The following is a 19,720-nucleotide window of genomic DNA, read 5'->3' as shown; positions in this document are numbered from 1 at the left end:
CTTGTTCAGAATTTTTACTTTCTTGGTCAGAATTTTGAGTAGCTTTTCTTGGTTCAAATTAAGAATCTAAAATAATAGTTATTATAATACTAATTTTCTCCATAATAAGTTTTCTTTTAAATAGCACCAGTGAAAATGATGAATTACACATTTGGTTATAGTGCAAAATTGAAAAATTAATAGTAAGCTATTAAGAAATTAAGTAGAAAAATGTTTATTACTTTTAATGCATGGCTTAAAAAGTCTCATAAAAAATTCTTCTGTTTTAGCAAGTTGCCTTATGAATCCATCTGAAACCCTCTCTCTAACTCTTATTAAAAAATATAGCCATCAGATGTATCTGTTTTTACTCTGAATTTTGATCCCATGTCACTTAATAAATACCTGTAAAATTAAATATAACAAAATTTTAACATTTAAAAATATTGGTGATGGGTTATAGATACTCGTATTATTCCTTCAACTTTTCTGTAGGTTTGACAATTTTAATAATAAAATTCAGAATGAAGGAAAAAAATCATATATAAATATTACATTTTGATACTCATGCCTAATGAAGTGATTCTATGGTAATGAAGTATTAGAATACTATAACATACACTTAGAAAAATTATGAATGCTGGCCAGGCATGGTGGCTCATGCCTGTAATCCCAGCACTTTGGGAGGCTGAGGCAGGTGGATCATGAGGTCACGAGTTCGAGACCAGACTGGCCAAGATGGTGAAACCCCATCTCTACTAAAACAAAATTACAAAAATTAGCTGGGCGTGGTGGCACACGCCTGTAGTCCAGCTACTTGAGAGGCTGAAGTAGTAGAATCGCTTGAACCCGGGAGGCAGAGGTTGTGGTGAGCCGAGATCGTGCCATTGCACTCCAGCCTGGGTGACAAGAACGAAACTCCATCTAAAAAAAAAAAAAAAAAAAGAGAGAGAGAGAGAGAAATTATGAATGCTTCATAGTTTCTTAGGTCTATCATTAAATTCAAATACAGTTCTCCTTACATTTTTACGAATATTGTCAGAATTTGACTAAAACTGGCCCTGATTCTTCAATAGCAGCAAGTCAGAAAACACTGGGATTTCTAACTCTGTAGTAATACAGCACACATCTTTATTTTAAAGAACATCTGTGTTTGTCCATTCTAACACCGCTATGAAGAAATACCCCAGACTGGGTAATTTATAAAGGAAAGAGGTTTAATTGACTCACAGTTCTTCAGGGCTGGAGATGCCTCAGGAAACTTACAGTCATGGCAGAAGGGAAAGCAAACAGGTCCTCTTCACGTGGCAGCAGCTAGGAGAAGTGCAGAGTGAAGCGGGGGTAAGCCTCTTATAAAACCATCAGATCTTGGGAGAACTCATTCACTATCACAAGAACAGCATGGAGGTAACCACCCCCATGATTCAATTACCTCCCACCAGGACCCTCCCACAACACAGGGGAATTATGGGAACTACAATTCAAGCTGAGATTTGGATGGAGACACAGTCAAACCATATCAACATCCTTCTGACATACTGAGAGGTAGATTGTGCACAAAGTTAGGGGCATTTTAATTGTTTTCTGGTTGAACTAAATATGCTTTGGCATTGCCTCCTCTCTGTCTTCCAGCATCCCCTCAAATGGTGTAACTCTCTGCAGAGCTTCCTCTTATGCTTTGTAAGGTGCATTATTTGTGTGATCACAGAGCTAGATTATTCTAATATAGGAGAGGCTGAGGGGTCTTGAGCTCATTTTTCCACCACTAATTACCCTCCTACATCTTGGCTTTGAGGGCCCATGCTTGGGAAACTTACCAGACCAAGTTTCAAACAAAGTAACTTTTCAGGAAGTACCGAGGAAGTTAGAACATGAAAGATGATTGAATTGTTGAAATAAGTAAAAATAAAACTATGACTCATCTTTGCAGTTTCTTTTAGGCCTACTCCTCATTCTTTTTCCTCCTAATTCCTTGTAGATTTCCTTATTAGAGCAAAAGTTACTTTAAAAATCAAAGATGCTTACTTATACAGAGCTGATATAAAGATTTCCTTAAATTGGACAAAGGTAAAAACATGATTTATTTTTGTGGTATTAAGTATTTTCAGTTCTATGATATGATGCAAATCATGCGGAAATAATGTATACAAATTCCTTTCTGAATTACCATACACTAACTTTCATTTTATAGATTACTGTTGCCATAACGGAACCCAAACATGCCCTTTATATTTCCAATTGACTTTTATTACAATACTCTAGATTTGTTCCGTGCTTTCACCAAGCAAGCTATGTACAATGTACCTTTTAATCCAATTACTACTAAAAACTACTGAGATCTCATTATTTACAAAGTCTAGATAATTAGGATTATAGTTATCAAGTCTTGTTTGTATCCCCCTAGTAATATATAAATCAGTTTTGAATAATAAGTTGGCAACATGTCTAGTGTGACTCAGTTCTCATGTTTTAATATATACAAATGAAACTCTGTAATACTCTTTTATGATAGTGCTTGAAATCTATGTCTATTTATATTACTTTATCCATCATAATATGGAGTGAATGAATGGTTATTGAAAACATAAAATTTTGGAACCTGGTACACGCAAGATATTCTCTGGTTTATTTGTTTATTATATTTAGAGGTGTGTGAGACTCAAAGTCATTTCAGTGACTTTCCCAGAATCACTTAATTTATGGCAGACCAAACCAGTAGATATATAGATATGGCAGTTAGGACAGATTCTTAAATATCTGAGAAATTATTAATACATCCATAATGTAAAGCCATAAGTTAGTAAGCAATACTATAGTGCACACAGTATATTATATATAAATTTCATGCAAAATGGATACTCTTACTTAGGCTATAGAAGGATTTGGGCCAAAGGTACTTCTTTATATCAGCCTCATTTTTTTTTTTTCTGAAATCATTTAGCAGATTGCTTTTGACAGGGTTTACAGACTTGGAAATATATGTCCCTTAAGTGATCATTTCCCTTTATTTCTGTTATTGAATTCTTAAAGCTTTTCAGTTGTGTTGAATTTTGTTTTAATGTTATTCTAGCGCTCCATTAATCTGTTTTTTTTTTTTAATTTGATCTCCCTATGAGTTTTTCTTCTGTTGAAAAAAAAATCCTCCTGTCTCTATTTAGGCAATTACAAAAGAAGTCTGAATAATATTCAGTTGTGAGGGTGATAATGACAGTTGTGTGGCTAAAGAACATTAACCCAAGGTACACCTATATTTCATTAAGTATCTAGGTCATACCAAAGCATATTGCTAATAGCTCTGTATTATAATAGACTTCAAAGGGAAAAACAATGTAGGGTTCAACATAAAATATTGAAAATAGTGAAGCATATTTGTAAGGAAATGCAAGTTTTCAATGTCAACACTGTGATGAATATTTTCTATGAAATCTGTCATTTATTTTCACTTTTCTTATCACTGGTTTCCACCACACATTTTGGTTATTTGGTGCATTTATTAAATTACGATAAACATCATACAGAAGGCTTCACAATCTTATTCAATTGTATGACTCAGTAGAACTTAGATATTTTCAGTATGCATATTACTATCAGATACATTTTTCCAACACACTGTTTTGACTAGATATTCTCTTTTCTAGCACTTATATTGGTCTCCAGACCAGATGTAATAATGAATCAGATTTTCAAGATCTTTCATAATCTGTATAAATCCTGTCTAACTATATTCCTTATTTGTGAGCATAATGATCTTTGTATTTAACTTTATGTTAATTCAATAAACATTTGTTAGAACTCTCATCTTTTTTACCTTTGCCTCTGTATCTTTGCAGTACTAGCCTTTCACCTTGAATGGGTAAAACTAATTTTACTCATTATTTACTGCTTATCCATGAAGGCCTGTTTATTTCATTCTACTGTATACCCACCTTTACAACCATGTACATACAGATTATTGTTTTTTCTTTCTCTGAATTACCATTCCCGTGTATTACTTAACACTTGATTATGTACTTTCCTGAATGACCTTAAATTTTGTAATGCATATGAACTTATCAAAATATTCACTGACTATATATGTAATATATACCGTCGGTATGCTCTGGGGTCTGGGTCACTTCGGGAAAATTTAGTACTGTAAGAAAGATGAGTGAAGGCGAATGTCCTTGGGTCAGGTTCTCGGAGACCTTTAATACGAAAAGATGGGAAGTTTTACTCAGATCTTAAAAATGTCCTGGGATAGCATTCTAAAGTTTTCTAAGTCTCATGTTTCTGATGAATGCATTTATTTATTTACCTTTTCAAATTATAATGCAAGAATTGTGAATTCATGACAAGAATTAATGAAGAAGCAAGTAAATAATTTAAGAACTATATAATGTCATGGTATTTTAATGAATACCAATTAATAGAACCGGTTTCTGTATTAATATAATCGATTGATGTACCTTTTGAAAAGCCTTATACTAATCAGGCATATAACTTTTCTTCAATTATATGTAGCCATGTGGCCATGTGTGCAACACAGTGTAATTTTGATAACTAACCAAGCATGTAATAATTTCAGATCAGATTTGGCATACCTCATTTCTAATTGTTATTCTTTCCCAGGAATGTAATCCATCATTTTTTTAAAAAGTTACATTTTATTTTGCCTTTTGCAGCTTAGCTAAAAGTTACTGTAGATTTCATGTAATTTTTCCACACATCAAGTGAGAGTACAAAGAAACAGAAGCCCTGAAAAGCAACCTGGCTTCGTTGACATCAGATAAGCTTGTCAGAGATGGGTAATCTAGTCTCCTGGATCCTGATCCAGCGTATTATTTGTCATGCAAGAAAGACTGTCATTTGTTCTGCCTTTAGTGTGACAGAAACATCCATTGGCTGAGTGACTTCAATTACTTTTTGCAAACAAAACCCTTTATGTATCCTAGTAATGTGTTTTTGTTCACTTCCAAAGTCTAAAGTAATGTGTTACATGAGACTATCTGGCAAATTAAAAATAAATTTTTAGATGTGCTAATTAAAGAATACCATGTTGTACAATACTGTTTCTGTATTCAAAAAATTCTGGTAAAAAAAATTAGTACCAGACTGCACTAGACATATGTTTTTGAAAGTTATTTTGTAAAATAAATGTATAATATGGACTTTAAAAAAATCTTAATGCCTATATATCATTACACCCCTCATTAATGCATAGCTAATGCATTAAATTAATAATTTGGGGTATGATTTTAAGACTTTTTGTGTATTTGACATTATGAAAAATATTCTCAAACATGGATGAGATTGTTATCACTAGTTTCTCCCTTCATCTGGCTCCTCATACCATTTACAAACAAGAAAAAGATTGTGGGAAGCTACTGGAATGATTGAAATTGTTCTTTCTAGAGAAAATCTGATTGGAGTATGTTTCACAGGTAGTTTGAAGAATGTCATCACAGATAGAATTTGAGCATGATCCAGAATTTTGTTTAAATACTCTAATTAGAGTAAATAAAAATTATTTCATATATTATCCATAACTTTGCTCATCTTCTAATGTATTCACAGTGTATCCATTACATTATGCTGTATATTGCCGTGCACCTATTCTCAGGTCATTCCATTCCCCCTCATTTCTTTACAGTTTTTGTTTTCTGGTCTGTGTCACTCTTTTCAACACTATTCTTCTGACTACCACCTCTACTTCTATTTTTGGCTTATCATCTCTAGTATCTGCTAGTATAAAATATTCTTGTCTTTTTAATTTTTTAAACTTCATGTTATGAAAAGTTTTGAAAGTAGGAAGAATAGTATATGGAGCCCTTGTGTACAATCAACTAGCTTCAACAATTATCATTCATGGCCATGTTTTTCATCCATTATAATGGGAAGTAAATATAAGGTATGATGCTTTCATCTATAACTATATTGACATGTATATTTTAAAGATAAGATATATATTCAATCTTTAACAATAATCCTTTAATATCTAATGTTCTTTAATGCCAACAGGATCTAAAATTGATTTATCCTACCCTCATTTCACTGTTTCTCACATTCATGACATCTTCTCTCCTTTCTATATCAAAGCCCATGATCAGTCATTTCAGCCACTCCATATTATATACACCTTCAATCTCCCTGCCCTCCTTCAATTTGTTATACACTCATGGCAGAACCACAGCCATGGCTAAATCAAACTCTGCCTACTCCATTTCTATAGCCTTGCCACCAAACAGGGTTGGAGAATAACTTACAACCACATTGACTGGTCCCATATTAAATTTATGACCTGGTGAGCCTTAAAGCTAACCAGCAACCATATTATATTTTCTTAGTGTATTTTATTTTGTACTCTCCTAGATGACTACATAGTAACCTTTTCCTTAGATCTTTAAAATGTCTTCTAGAATCTTCACTCTGAGTTGAAGACCTTGCTTCCCACTACACTGAGAAAATCAAAGAACTCAGAACATCTACAGCACCACTGCCACACTGTCTCCACTGCCACACTGTCTCCACTGCCACACTGTCTCCCCCACCAGCATCTGCACTTTCATACTTGGCCCTCTGTCTTCATATAACAGATGATCAGTTACTGGTCTTTACTCTTTGTGCTATAATTTTATTTTATTTTATTTTATTTTATTTTTTTATTTACCTTTGCACTAGACTCTGTACCTTATTGTCTACTAAAAGACATTGTTCCAAAAATTCTCCCCTTCTCCACCTCACCTCCCACCTTCTCTTGCACTATTAATTTTACTCTTTACTGTAGCATTTCATTAGCATAAAGACATACTGTTATTTCTCTCACCTTAAAATATTTTTAGATTCTACATATGAGTGAGATCACGCAGTATTTGTCTTTCTGTGTCTGCCTTATTTCACTTAAAATAATGCCCTCCAGGTTCATTCATTATAACAAATAGGATAATTGCATTCCTTTTATGGCTGAATAGTATTTATTTATACACACACACACACACACACATTTTCTTTGTGCATCTGTTGATGGACACCTAGATTAAGTCTCTATCTTAACATCATGTTGTACATGATGATTACATGCAATTTTATGTCAATTAAAAAATAAAAAGTACAACCTTTTTTGATTCAGCTCAACCCCCACCTACTGCTCAATTTCTCTGCTTCCTATTATAGCCAAATTACACAAAAGTGATTTTCTGTATCTTCTGTCTAGTGTCTGCCCCAATTCTCTACTAAATGTCTTCCACTGAAGCTCTTGCTGTTCTATCTCCGCTAAAACTATTCTTGGCCTAGCTGTAGGATTGGAACCTCTCAAGTTCACCTTCCTTCTTACAAATGCACTGTCTTTATTGGTGTTCAGGGTTCCACCTGCCCTTTGTTTCCTCAGTCTCCTTTGCTGTGAATTTTTCTGGTATTAGACTTCTTAACTTGGAGTGTCCCAGGGTTCGATCCTTGGTCTTCTTCACTTTTTCTCCCTTTTCTCTCATACCTTACAGTCAATCCATCCACAAGACCTTTAGACTCAAAGATATCCAGTATCTGACCATCTCTTTTCATCCCTGACTCTACCGTCCTGGTCCTACACACTATCACCTCCCACTTCAGTTGCCCCAATAGTTGCAACTGGCCTCCCTGTTTTCCATCCTTGCTACCTTTTTTTAAAGCCTGTTCTTAACACAGTGGCCAGAACAATCCTTTCAAAACATAACCAGATCATTTTATTACTTCAACTCAAAGCCCTTTAATAGCTTGCAGTCTTATTCAGGAAAAAAAAAAAAAAAAAAAAAAGGCTTTTAATGCCTTTAAGACATTGTGATAACTCTCCCATTCTCATTTCATTCCTGCTATCTCCTTTCTGTTTTTTGGATTGCCAGAGCAGAGTTGCTGGTTTCCTCTGCCTGCAACAGTCTTCCTGAAGATATCAATGTGGATAATGTCATTTCCTTTAAATTCTATTCAAAGGACACTCTCTCAAAGAGACCTTCCCTGAAACCCCCAAACTCCTCCTGAATTTCCAGGAACCCATGATCCCCTATTCTGCTCTATTTTTTCCCCAAAAACCCTATAGCTTGTTACATAATTGACTTATTTATTTATTTATTTATTTGTTTATTTAATTTTTATTTATTTTATTTATTTATTTATTTATTTTTTTTTTGAGACGGAGTCTCGCTCTGTCGCCCAGGCTGGAGTGCAGTGGCCTGATCTCAGCTCACTGCAAGCTCCGCCTCCTGGGTTTACGCCATTCTCCTGCCTCAGCCTCCCGAGTAGCTGGGACTACAGGCACCCACCACCTCGCCCGGCTAGTTTTTTGTATTTTTTAGTAGAGACGGGGTTTCACCATATTAGCCAGGATGGTCTTGATCTCCTGACCTCGTGATCCGACCGTCTCGGCCTCCCAAAGTGCTGGGATTACAGGCTTGAGCCACCGCGCCCGGCCGGACTTATTTATTATCTTTATTACTTTTTATGTCTTTCCCCAGTAAAATGTAAGCTTCATAAGGGCAGGATTTTGTTCTTCTTGCATGGCCCATAGTAGGTGCTCAATAAATATGCCTGGCACATAGAAGGTGGACAACCACTTAAATGATTTTTCCCCTTCTTCTAGCATTATTTTACTTTTATTCCAACAATCAACACAGACTCTACATCTTAGGGACCTGTTCTTTAGGGCATTTTCCTTCTCAATTATATCACCTTTTTAATTCACTCTTTTCTTTTGCTTATATTATCTGCTAAACTAATTTTAGGCAAGTTCATTTGGCCCCTAAACAACATGGGTGTGAACTGCTTCAATCCACTTATTGCAGATTCTTTTCAACTAAACATGGATAAAATACCCCAGTATTTAAGGGGTATGAAACTTGCATATATGGAGGTCCTGCTTTCCATATACGTGGGTTCTTCAGGGTTGACTGTGGACTTGAGTATGTGCAGATTTTGGTATATGCAGAAGTCCTGGAACCATTCCCTCAGTAAACTGAGGAACAACTGTATATTTAATTTTTTGGTCTTCAAATCATCGTATACTCTTTCTCCATCTTTCATCCTTTCCTAGGTATATTTCTATTTCTAGAATAGTTTTTTCTCTGTCTCACTTCCCCTAAGACCTTTATTCTTAACAACTGTTCAAAAAATCCTACTTTCCCCTGGAAATGTCTCTTAGAAAAACAGTAACACTGGTTTCCACCTTGTCCCATTTGTCTACCTTATGGGCAGTCTTGAAATCCATGATTTGGATTTGCCCATTTTTCAAAATCTTACTAAAATGCAGATTTCCTTTAAATTAAAGCTAGGCCGGGCGCGGTGGCTCAAGCCTGTAATCCCAGCACTTTGGGAGGCCGAGGCGGGCGGATCACAAGGTCAGGAGGTCGAGACCATCCTGGCTAACACAGTGAAACCCCGTCTCCACATAAAAAAAAATACAAAAAATTAGCCGGGCGAGATGGCGGGCGCCTGTAGTCCCAGCTACTCGGGAGGCTGAGGCAGGAGAATGGCGTGGACCCGGGAGGCGGAGCTTGCAGTGAGCTGAGATCCGGCCACTGCACTCCAGCCTGGGCGACAGAGCCAGACTCCGTCTCAAAAAAAAAAATAAATAAATAAATAAATTAAAGCTAATATGAAAATGACTTAGTGTTACAAATCTGCATATAGTTATTTGCTTATTTTAATATGGTTTTATCTTCCATTTTAGAAAATGAAATGCATATTTGTATATACATATATATTACACATCTGTACATTTATGCATTTAATTTTTAAAAATTTTATCTGACCTTTACTGAAAATAAGCAGTTTCTTAATCTTTCTCTGTCAAGGATCTAACATTGTTTCATATTCTTTTCTTTAACAGGTCATTGCTTTAGTGATGGATATATTTACAGATGTGGACATTTTCAAAGAAATAGTTGAGGCATCAACTCGAGGAGTATCTGTTTACATTCTGCTTGATGAGTCCAATTTTAATCATTTTCTAAATATGACTGAGAAACAAGGTTGTTCAGTTCAGCGTCTCAGGGTAAGAATTCTGTGTTTTTTTTCTCAAGTATTTTGTGTGTCATTTTCAACTCAGTCAAATGTAAGGCATATTAAGGTAGATAAATATAAAAGTTAAAAAGAAAAAAGTATACATATTTAAGGTTATGAAATGACTGATCACAGAAAGGTCCCCTGTACTTTTTAGAATGTGACTGAAAGCACATCTTCATGAGAGTGTGTATTTGTTTGTTTATTTGTTTTTGAGAAGGAGTCTTGCTCTGCCTCCCAGACTGGAGTGCAGTGGTGCAATCTTATAGCTCACTGCTACCTCCACCTCCTGGGTCAAGCAATTCTCCTGCCTCAGCCTCTCGAGTAGCCGGGATTACAGGTGCCCACCACCATGCCCGGCTAATTTTTTTTGTATTTTTAGTAGAGACGGGGTTTCACCATCTTGGCCAGGCTGGTCGTGAACTCCTGACCCTCGTGATCCACTTACCTCGGCCTCTCAAAGTGCTGGGATTACAGGCATGAGCACCATGCCCGGCCTTCATGAGGGCTTTTACTGTGTTTTTACTGATTAATATTTAATATATCAGTTTTGCATGCACGGCTTTGAAACCAGTGACTCACAAGCATCTGTGGTTCAGCATGTATTGCTTATCAGAATCATTTTGCGTAGTATTTTCTGTTACTTTTGACTTTTTAAAAGGAAGGTTAATTTTTATTTTAGTTAATTTATGATCAAGGCATTATAACCCAAAAGGGTTTTTTATAGTCAGAGCCTGATGATTTTTGATGCCATTCTGTGTGAATGTAAAGTGAAGTCTCCTATTTAAGCTGTGTTGAAATGTATATTTTAAATGATTATTTTCCTTAAGGATTTAATATTTGGGAGTTTTTTTTTAAATTACCTGAAGTAAATTTTTTTTATATTAAGATTATATCATGGGTTTTAGTTTTCAAAATATTCTTTTCCTACCCATAATGTCTGCTTTTTATTTATATATAATTCTAGAATATTCGAGTACGAACAGTAAAAGGCCAAGATTATCTTTCAAAAACGGGGGCAAAATTCCATGGAAAAATGGAACAGAAATTTTTGTTAGTTGACTGCCAGAAAGTGATGTACGGTTCTTACAGGTAAGATCATTGTGTTTAACTTCAGTGTTAAAAATCATTTAGATGATTTATTAGTTTCAAATTTTAACATAATCAGTTAAGCTCTTTCTTAACAGTTAAAAAAAAAAAAAAAAAAAGAGAGAGAGAACACTTGCATGGGAGATTAGAGACCTAGGTTTGAGTTATGAATCTGCCACTAAAGAGCATTAAGATCTTAGGCAAATCATATAACTTCCTTGAGCTTCAGATTCTTCATCCAGAAAATGAAGACATTGACCAATATCTAAGGTTCCCTGCAGCTCTATGGTACTACAGTGGTTTTGCTCCTTATGGAAACATTGTATGGTATGAATTTAGTTACAATTGTTTGTGAAAGCATAAGTTAGTTACCACTTTAAATAATCTGGTAAATGGATTTTTCTTATTTTGTATTCTTAAGAATCTGATCAAAGTAGAACTGGCAGCCCAGTCCAGGTGAGGCTGGCTCCAGAGTGTAAGCCTGCCCTAATATTCTTTTGTAAATAAATCCCCTACCTTCAGTCCTGAATCAGATACAGAGTGAGGCTACACAAACAGGCAGATAAAAGCACCAGCAAATACCCATGAACTGCCAGGTCACTGAGGCAGAGTAGATTCATTATTAAAGACTGAGGGAAGAATCCAGAAGAGCTATGGATGTGAACACGACTGTGTAAGGCGAAACCTTTGTCTCCTGTCTTAGTAACAGAAAGCCCATGGGAAGGAAGTATCACATTGAGATGGTGGCCTTGAGCAAGTTACTTTATATGGTCGCACTTTAGGTTCCTCTGCTCTAAAATGAGGGGAATCAGAACTGGCCTCATGACATTGTTGTGAGGATTAAATGAGTTCATGCATCCCAAACCCCTAATGTTAACTATTATTTTAGGACTTGATTTGTTACTTTCTGCTAACCCTCTCTTTAAGCTCAGGACCTTTTTTAAAAAAAATGTTGTTTGGAGTTCCAAATGAAAACATATTAAGAGCAGAAAATACAACTAGTGCTTGAAATTAGTGAGTCCTTTTAAAGACTCATTATATGTGAATATATTTGTCCAGACCCACTTGGTTTTAGAGAGGTTTTAATTGAACTTTTAATTAAAATTGAGAGTTCACTTGAGTTGTAGAATGATTGTTATTTAAGCTCATCACAATTAATAGTTTCTATGGTTATTATTTAAGTTTTAAGATTATCTTTGACAGTAAATTTACTTCAACTTTGTTTTGCTGCCACTAGATATTAGTAGTTCCTAGTGTTGCAATGAGTGTAGCTGAGCTACTTTCTATTAATTTGGGGGAAAATCAAACAACAGCAATGACAAAAAAATTATATATCTGTATCTCTCTGTCTATATCAGAAGCCAGCGGCAGAATTTAAGTAACTATTTATGATAGTAACTATGGGATTCCCAGGACCATGGATTATAAAAATTCATCACAATTCTTAACTAACACCCTCTGTGTTATCTCAAGTTCGTTTTAAATACATTTCTTTAAATAATTCGTAGTTGTCAATCATTGTCCTTTTTATTTTTTTGACATTATTGTGGACCTTTCCTATTGCTAACAGTATTCGAACAGGATGTGGTAGACTAGTTATGAACTAGTTATGAACTAGTTATGAACTAGCTTGGTTACAAGTGAATTTCCTTTTGGTTTAAAAACAGCCTTTGTCCCTCATATTCTAGTATTGCTATTGTTTTCCTCATAGGCGAGTTGAAAATGCCTTCTTCTTTAATTCAGTATTCTTTGCCGTGGGATATAATTGGATTCTAAACTGCTCCCGTTCCTGGAGAGGCCCAGAATCTGTATTTTCCACAATTACACATTGTGTGGCAGCTCACTCACATGGTGATGACTTTATCAGGAAAGCATGAGGAGTTTTTCCATAACATGATACTACCATTGATGAATGTTTGATAAACCATTGTCTATAAATCAGACTGAGAGATAATTTTATAGGCTTTTTCATTTTTAATCTCATGAGCTCGATAAAAGTTACTTTCAAAAGACAAGTTGGCTGATGTTGGCAACTCTCAGCTTCCATTTTTAACCACACATAAAAATCATCACAGTTGAGGTCCATGTTGCAACCAACATACTGTTACTATTTACACTCATGGACTTATTTAAGCCATCAGCCAGGAACTCGGAATTTTTAAGTCAACTTCGTGACTAATGTCTGACAGTGTGTGTTTAGTGGAGCTGGGAGTAGATAGTTAGCTTTTTTATCCATGAAAATATTTGCATACTTTTTTAAAAAACCAAATATTACTAAAATATGTGCAGTACAAAACAGTGATTTTTGTTTTCCATCTCTAGCCAACTCGATCTCCAGATGCAGTTGCTCAATTCTTTTAGTTGGTTCTTCCAATATTTATTTCATCCCTTAAATAACATGATTATGCTATTCTTGTTTGATTTACCAATTTCATATATTATCTTGACTTTTTATTTTTGGAGAATTGTATTTCCTACCTACTATTCCTTCTTGTCTGCATTATAGTTTTATCACAATTTTTGGTTAAATGAGAAGTCCAGGTCTACATTATTGAAACTTTGTCAAAATGGATCACTGATGAGCCATAGAGTGATGTGTTTCTTTTTTCAAAACCAAGTTAATAATGGCCATTTTGTTTTTATTCATTGTCTTTGTTTTCTATTTATCTATTGCTACTTTTTTCTCCAGTTGACCACACAGATTTTGCAACACATGGATAACTTTCCCAAATGTTCAGTTACAGCCAACCATCCGTGACATCCCATCTAAACTAGCAGGTCCTTAAATTGGAAGCACACCTGGGGGCCTGATATTTTTTGTGTTTCTAAGTGATTTGATCCATGATTTCTTAAATCCCATATTTCCTCATTTTGTTTCTACGTCTCCATCTTTCTCCCAAAATTGCTCAAGGACTTTTAAGTTTAAAAAATGTATAATCCTAGGTCATTTATGGCTTAACTTGGGATGGAACTCTAAGTTGAACCATTTTTTCTCCGAATTGGTAAGGTATTGCCCCGTAATCAAAGTTGCTGCTGAGAAGTTTCAACAATTTTTATTAGTCACATTCTTTTCATGCAGCCATTTTTTCTTTCTTGAACCTTTCAGGATTTCCCTTTTTTCCCTATTAGTTTGTTTTTCTTTTTTTGAGTTTCTTGAGGTATAAAGTTAGGTTGTAGCGTGAGATCTTTCAGCTTTAAAAAAAAAGTTTTATTGATAAAAATTTGTGTACATATGGTATAGGTCGTATTTTTTATATTTTATTACATGCATAGACTAGGTAATGGTTAAGTCAGAGGAGATCTTTTCACTTTTTTAATATATGTATTTACAGCTGTAAACTTCCCTCTTAAGAGTGCTTTTGCTACATCTCATAAATTTTGATATCTTGTGTTTTTATATTCATTTGTCTTAAGGTATTTTCTAATTTCCTTTGTGACTTCTTCTTTGACTCATTGGCTATTCAAAGTTGTGTTGTTTAATTTCCACATATCTGTGAATTTTCCAATTTTCCTTGTACCGTTGATTTCTAGTTGTTTTCTGTTGCAATCAAGATAAGATACTTTGTGTGATTTAAATCTTTAATTTGTTGAGGTTTGTTTTGCCTAACCTGTGGTCTGTCTTGGAGAATGTACCATGTGTACTTGAGAAGAACGTATATTCTGCTTTTGTCAGGTGTTCTCTATTATGTCTGTTAGGTGCTGTTGGTCTGTACTCTTGTTCAAGTTGTCTGTGTTCCTTTTCATCTTCTGTCTTATTGCATTCATTATAGAAAGTGGAGAATTGAAGTCTCCTACTAATACTGTGTTGCTGTCTGTCCCCTTCAATTCTGTTAAAGTTTGCTTTGTATATTTAGGAGCTCTGAGGTTTGCTGCAGAAATACTTATAATTGTTATATCTTCTTGGTGAATTGACCCCTTTTTCATCATATAATATTCTTCTTTATCTCTTGTAAGTTTTTTTATTTTAATTTAAAGCCTGTTTTTCCTGATATTTTTATAGCAACTCCTGCTCTCTCTTTTGGTTACCAATTGCATGGCATATCTTTTTTTATCCTCTTACTTTTAGCTTATGTGTGTCCTTAGATCAAAAGTGAGTCTCTTAAAGATCGCATATATTTGGATACTGTTCTTTTTAATCCATTCAGTCAATTACAGTCTTTCGATGAGGTAATTTAATTCATTTACCTTTTAACTAATTACTGATGGAGAAGGACTTACTATTATCATTTTTTTTCCGTATGTCTTTTAGCTTCTTTGTTCTTCTTTCCCTCTTTTACTGCAGTTTTTTTGTGGGTTTTTTTGTTGTTGTTGTTTTTGCACATATATGCTTTGATTATCATCTCATTTCCTTTTGCGTATATTCTAAAGATATTTTCTTTTCAGTTATCACTGGAATTACATAAAACTTTTTTTTTTTTTTTGAGATGGAGTTTCATTTTTGTTGCCTAAGCTAGAGTGCAATGGCACGATCTCGGCTCACTGCAACCTCTGCCTCCCAGGTTCAAGCTATTCTCTTGCCTCAGCCTCCTGAGTAGCTGGGATTACAGGTGTGCACCACCACGCTTGGCTAATTTTTTGTATTATTTGTAGAAACTGGGTTTCACTATGTTAGCTAGGCTGGTCTTGAACTTCTGATCTCAGGTGATCTGCCCACCTCAACCTCCCGAAGTGTTGGAATTACAGGCATGAGCCACCATTGCATGGCCTTACATAAAACATTTTAAAGTTATAGCATTTTATTTTGAACTCTTAACTTCAATCACATATGAAAACTCCACTCCTTTATAGCTCTACTCCTCACTTTATATAACTGTTGCAACAAATTACATATTTATATATTGTATAGCAATGAACACAGATTTAAAGTTACTTTTCATATTTTTTACATTTAAATTCTATGAACCACATCTGAAATAGTACAGGTCACTTCATTTGTCTACATATTTACTTTTACTGGAGAACATTGTATTTTCATAAGACTTTGTGTTGCTCTCTACCATCCTTTTATTTCAACTTAAAAGATTCACTTTAGCATTTTGTGTACAGTAGATCTAATAGTGAACTCTCTCAGATTTCATTTGTCTGGGACAGTCTTAATTTCTCCTTCCTTTTGAAGGACAATTTTGCTGGATTTTTGATGTTTTCAGTGTTTTTCTTATAGCTCTTTGATTATATTTTCCTGCTTCATTGTAGCCTGCAAACTTTCTGCTGAGAAAGTCGCTGATAGTCTAATGGCAGCTCCCTTGTATGTGACAAATCACCTTTCTTTTGATGCTTTCAAGACTTTCTGTTTGTCTTTGACTTTAAACAGGTCTGATTATAATGTGTCTTGGTATAATTCTTTCTGAATTTATCCCAGTTTGAGTTCTTTAAAATTTGTAGGTCAATTTTTTTTCCTCAGACTTGGGAAGTTTCTGTCCACTATTTCTTCAAATAAGTTATCTGCTTCTTTGCCTCTCTTCTTTCTGAGCTTCTCATAATGCATATATTGATCTGCTTGGTAGTTCTGTAAATTCTTTAGTATATCTTTACTTTTCTTCATTCCTTTTTTTTTCATTTTGCTCCTCTGACTCAATTATATCCATGACCTGTCTTCACATTTATTCATTATTTATTCTGCCTGATCAAGTCTGCGGTTGAATCCTTCCTTCTAATGAATTATTCAGTTATTTTATTTTTCAGTTCCAGAATTTCCTTTTAGTTCTATTTTATAGTTTATCTTTATTGGTATTCTCATTCCATTGGTATATCATTTTCCTGATTTTGTTTACTTGTCTGTGTGTGTGTGTGTGTTGTTGATGTTTTTGTTTGTTAGTTTTTGTTTGTTTTTAGCTCATTGAGCATTTTTATAATAGTTATTTTAAATATTTTATCAGGCAGCTCATAGATCTGTGATTCTTTGGAGTCAGTTTCTGGAGTTTTATTTTATTTCTTATGATTGGGCTTAGTTTCCCTGCTTCTTCATATGCCTTGTAATGTTTCACTAGTATTCAGGCATTGTATAAATAATCAGTTACCTCTCCCAGTCTTTATGGGCTGTCTTTGTTCGGGGGAAGACCTTTATCATTCAGCCCAGATGCAGATTCTAGGACCTTTCAGATCTTTTCTGACCTCTTGTTCCCTTGGTGTCTGCCCATGGAACTGCAGGTTTAACATGCTGCTTACCTCTATTTTCAATGATTTCTAAACTCTGGTTCCAATCCTACCAGCACTCAGGCAAGATAGAAGCCAGTCTCTTGGGCTGCACTGAAGACAAGCCAGAATTATGATCCATAGTCTACTCTTTTATTTCCATCCTGAGGGAGGACCCCCAATCTGGGGGCTGGGGGAAAAGTTTCCCTCTGTTTGCTTCATGCTATACCATATGGGGGAGGAATAGGAATGAGCTTGCCAAACATCACAGATTTTCCAAACTGTTTGGCTGGAATACAATGTTCTGGGTGCTCTGTCTTTGCAGTTGGTCTCTAGCGTTTCACAGAGGTCTTCTGTTTCACATATTGCTGTTAACTTAGTGTCTCTCTGGGGTAAGTAGGGCCTGTAACTTTCTAATCTGCTACTTTATTCACTTTGTGTTTGTGTTTTGGGAAGTATTTTTATTTGTGGTTTGTGTCTGTTTCTTCTAGGTGCCATTTTCCAGTTTGTTTTGATCTCTGATTGCATCTAAGCTCTTAAGCTTCATAAGCTGTCTTTGAAACTTGCTTTATTCGTCTGTTAATCTTTGCTATGTGTTTATATTTAAGAACAAGGCACTGTAAAGCTGATTAGAAACTGAGCGGGGAAATGCTTATCAACATTTGAGTTTACAGCTGAATGATAGACTGGGGTCCTGGCAACTTTACAGGAGGATCCCTGACTATCAATATAAACATCACTTATCTGGGGTTTTTCGATGTTTCCAGAGAATAATCTCTTTCTCCAAAAGATTGTCAAAGGAGATGGAATTTGGAACGAAGTCAGAATATGATCCTAGCTGAAGATACTCTGGAAACAGAATGGGGAAGAAAGCTGAGGGTCTGATAAGCCTCATTCTTAGCTCACCTTTATCCCAGTCATGAGTTGTTTAAAGTTTCTGAATTCAGACTTTCTCTGGATTGGTTTCTGCTGAAGTAAACCTTAGGATTTCTGAAAGGGATAGGAAGGAGTGTTTCATGGGAAAGGAAAGAGTAGGGAACCTGGAGGCCCAACTGCTCTGTATGCGACTTTCAATCTTCCTGTTTCTCTATGTTCATGACCTTTCTAACCCACCATTTTATTACCTTATCTTTTGATCCAATGTTGAATTCATAGATTCTGCTGGGCCCAACTGGCTTATTCTCATTGGTGCTTACCTCATGCAAACTTCCTCTAAGTCAGCTACCACTTCTCCATCAGATTTCTCTATTCTAAACTTGTATTAAATACTTTCACTTGCTACTTCCCTTTTCCCTTTGCTATCTTTTTAGTAGTGTGTAGGGAAGAAAAAGAAATAAACATGCATGATAATCCGGATTTAATGTAAACCTTTTAAGTTTTCCACCAACATAAACATCTTTGCCTTTTAGTCTTATTTGATTTTGAAACTAATAATTCATTTATATTATCATTTGTTTGGTTACAACTAATGTTTTTAAGAGTTTACAATATGCCAAGCACCATTCTTAGCCCCTGGGAATGCAGTCCTAAATAAGGTATACAAGATTGTTGAGCTAAATTTTATTTTAGTAGGGCATTGGAGACAGATGATTCACAAAGGGAGAACATGCAAGGAAATGTCAGATAGTGGTAATGGGGTATTGTATAAATGAAATCAGGGGAATATGATAAAGCTTAATTAGATGGATACTTTGAATAGAGTGATCATAAATGTATTCTAAGAGCATGTCAGCCCAGGACTGTCAGAGAGAAGAGATGTATTGAAGAGGGAACAATAGATAAAAGATCCTGGAGTAAATATCTGGGGGGATAAGCAGAAAGGCCAATATGGTAGGACCACATTAATCAAGGGAAGAGCTATCCATAGTAGAATTGGAAAGCAAGCAGGGGAGGAATTATCTTAGGCCAGGTAAGGAGTCTGAAGTCTCTTTTAAACAAAATAGAAAGTTCTGTATGGAAGTGTGACATGACCCAATTTGTTTTATGCAAAGATCACTTCTGCGGTTCTGATGATTGAAAAATGAGCAAATGAGGATGCTAAGAGTCAAATTAGCTGATAATGCTAAGACTAGTGTGATAGTGGGATAGGACTGATTTGTGAGAGGTTCTGCAAGCAGAGTCAACAGGACCTTTTGGTTCTGAAAAAGAGGATATTCAAAGAAGACTGCTTGTTTCCTGTCTTGATCACCTGAAAGATGGTTGAGTCACTGACTTAAATAAGTAATACTAGGGAAGAAATAGGTCGGGGAAGGAGGAGTGCTAGATGACAACTTACGAGTCATACATGTTAGGTTTGCAAGGCCCACTAAAATTTTGAGTAGAGATGGAACACTGATTCCAGAGATGAGGAAGAGGTCAGCACTGACAATACAGACTTGGTAGTTAATGTCATAGAAATCACCTATGATAACAGAAGAATATAGAGATTCATTTCCAAGCCCCAAAGCATGTCTGTAGGTTTTCAGATTTACTTACTGAATATATTCAATTGAATGTCTTCCTGTTGCCTAAATTTTTT

At 35.2% G+C, this 19,720-nt stretch overlaps 1 protein-coding gene across 1 annotated transcript in view; it reads left to right on the top strand.

The window, feature by feature from the left end:
• Positions 1-19,720, top strand: part of FAM83B (family with sequence similarity 83 member B) — a 76,637-nt gene that overhangs the window by 48,045 nt on the left and 8,872 nt on the right. The window contains exons 2-3 of the mRNA XM_030928067.1: positions 9,809-9,973; positions 10,949-11,073. Coding sequence (XP_030783927.1) covers positions 9,809-9,973; positions 10,949-11,073 — 290 coding nt within the window. The remainder of the gene's footprint in view (positions 1-9,808; positions 9,974-10,948; positions 11,074-19,720) is intronic.

The sequence above is a fragment of the Rhinopithecus roxellana genome, chromosome 4, assembly GCF_007565055.1.
Source record: "Rhinopithecus roxellana isolate Shanxi Qingling chromosome 4, ASM756505v1, whole genome shotgun sequence".
Taxonomy (NCBI): Eukaryota; Metazoa; Chordata; class Mammalia; order Primates; family Cercopithecidae; genus Rhinopithecus; species Rhinopithecus roxellana.
Note: the sequence above shows the minus strand (reverse complement) of the source record. Positions and strands in the feature narration are given on the sequence as shown.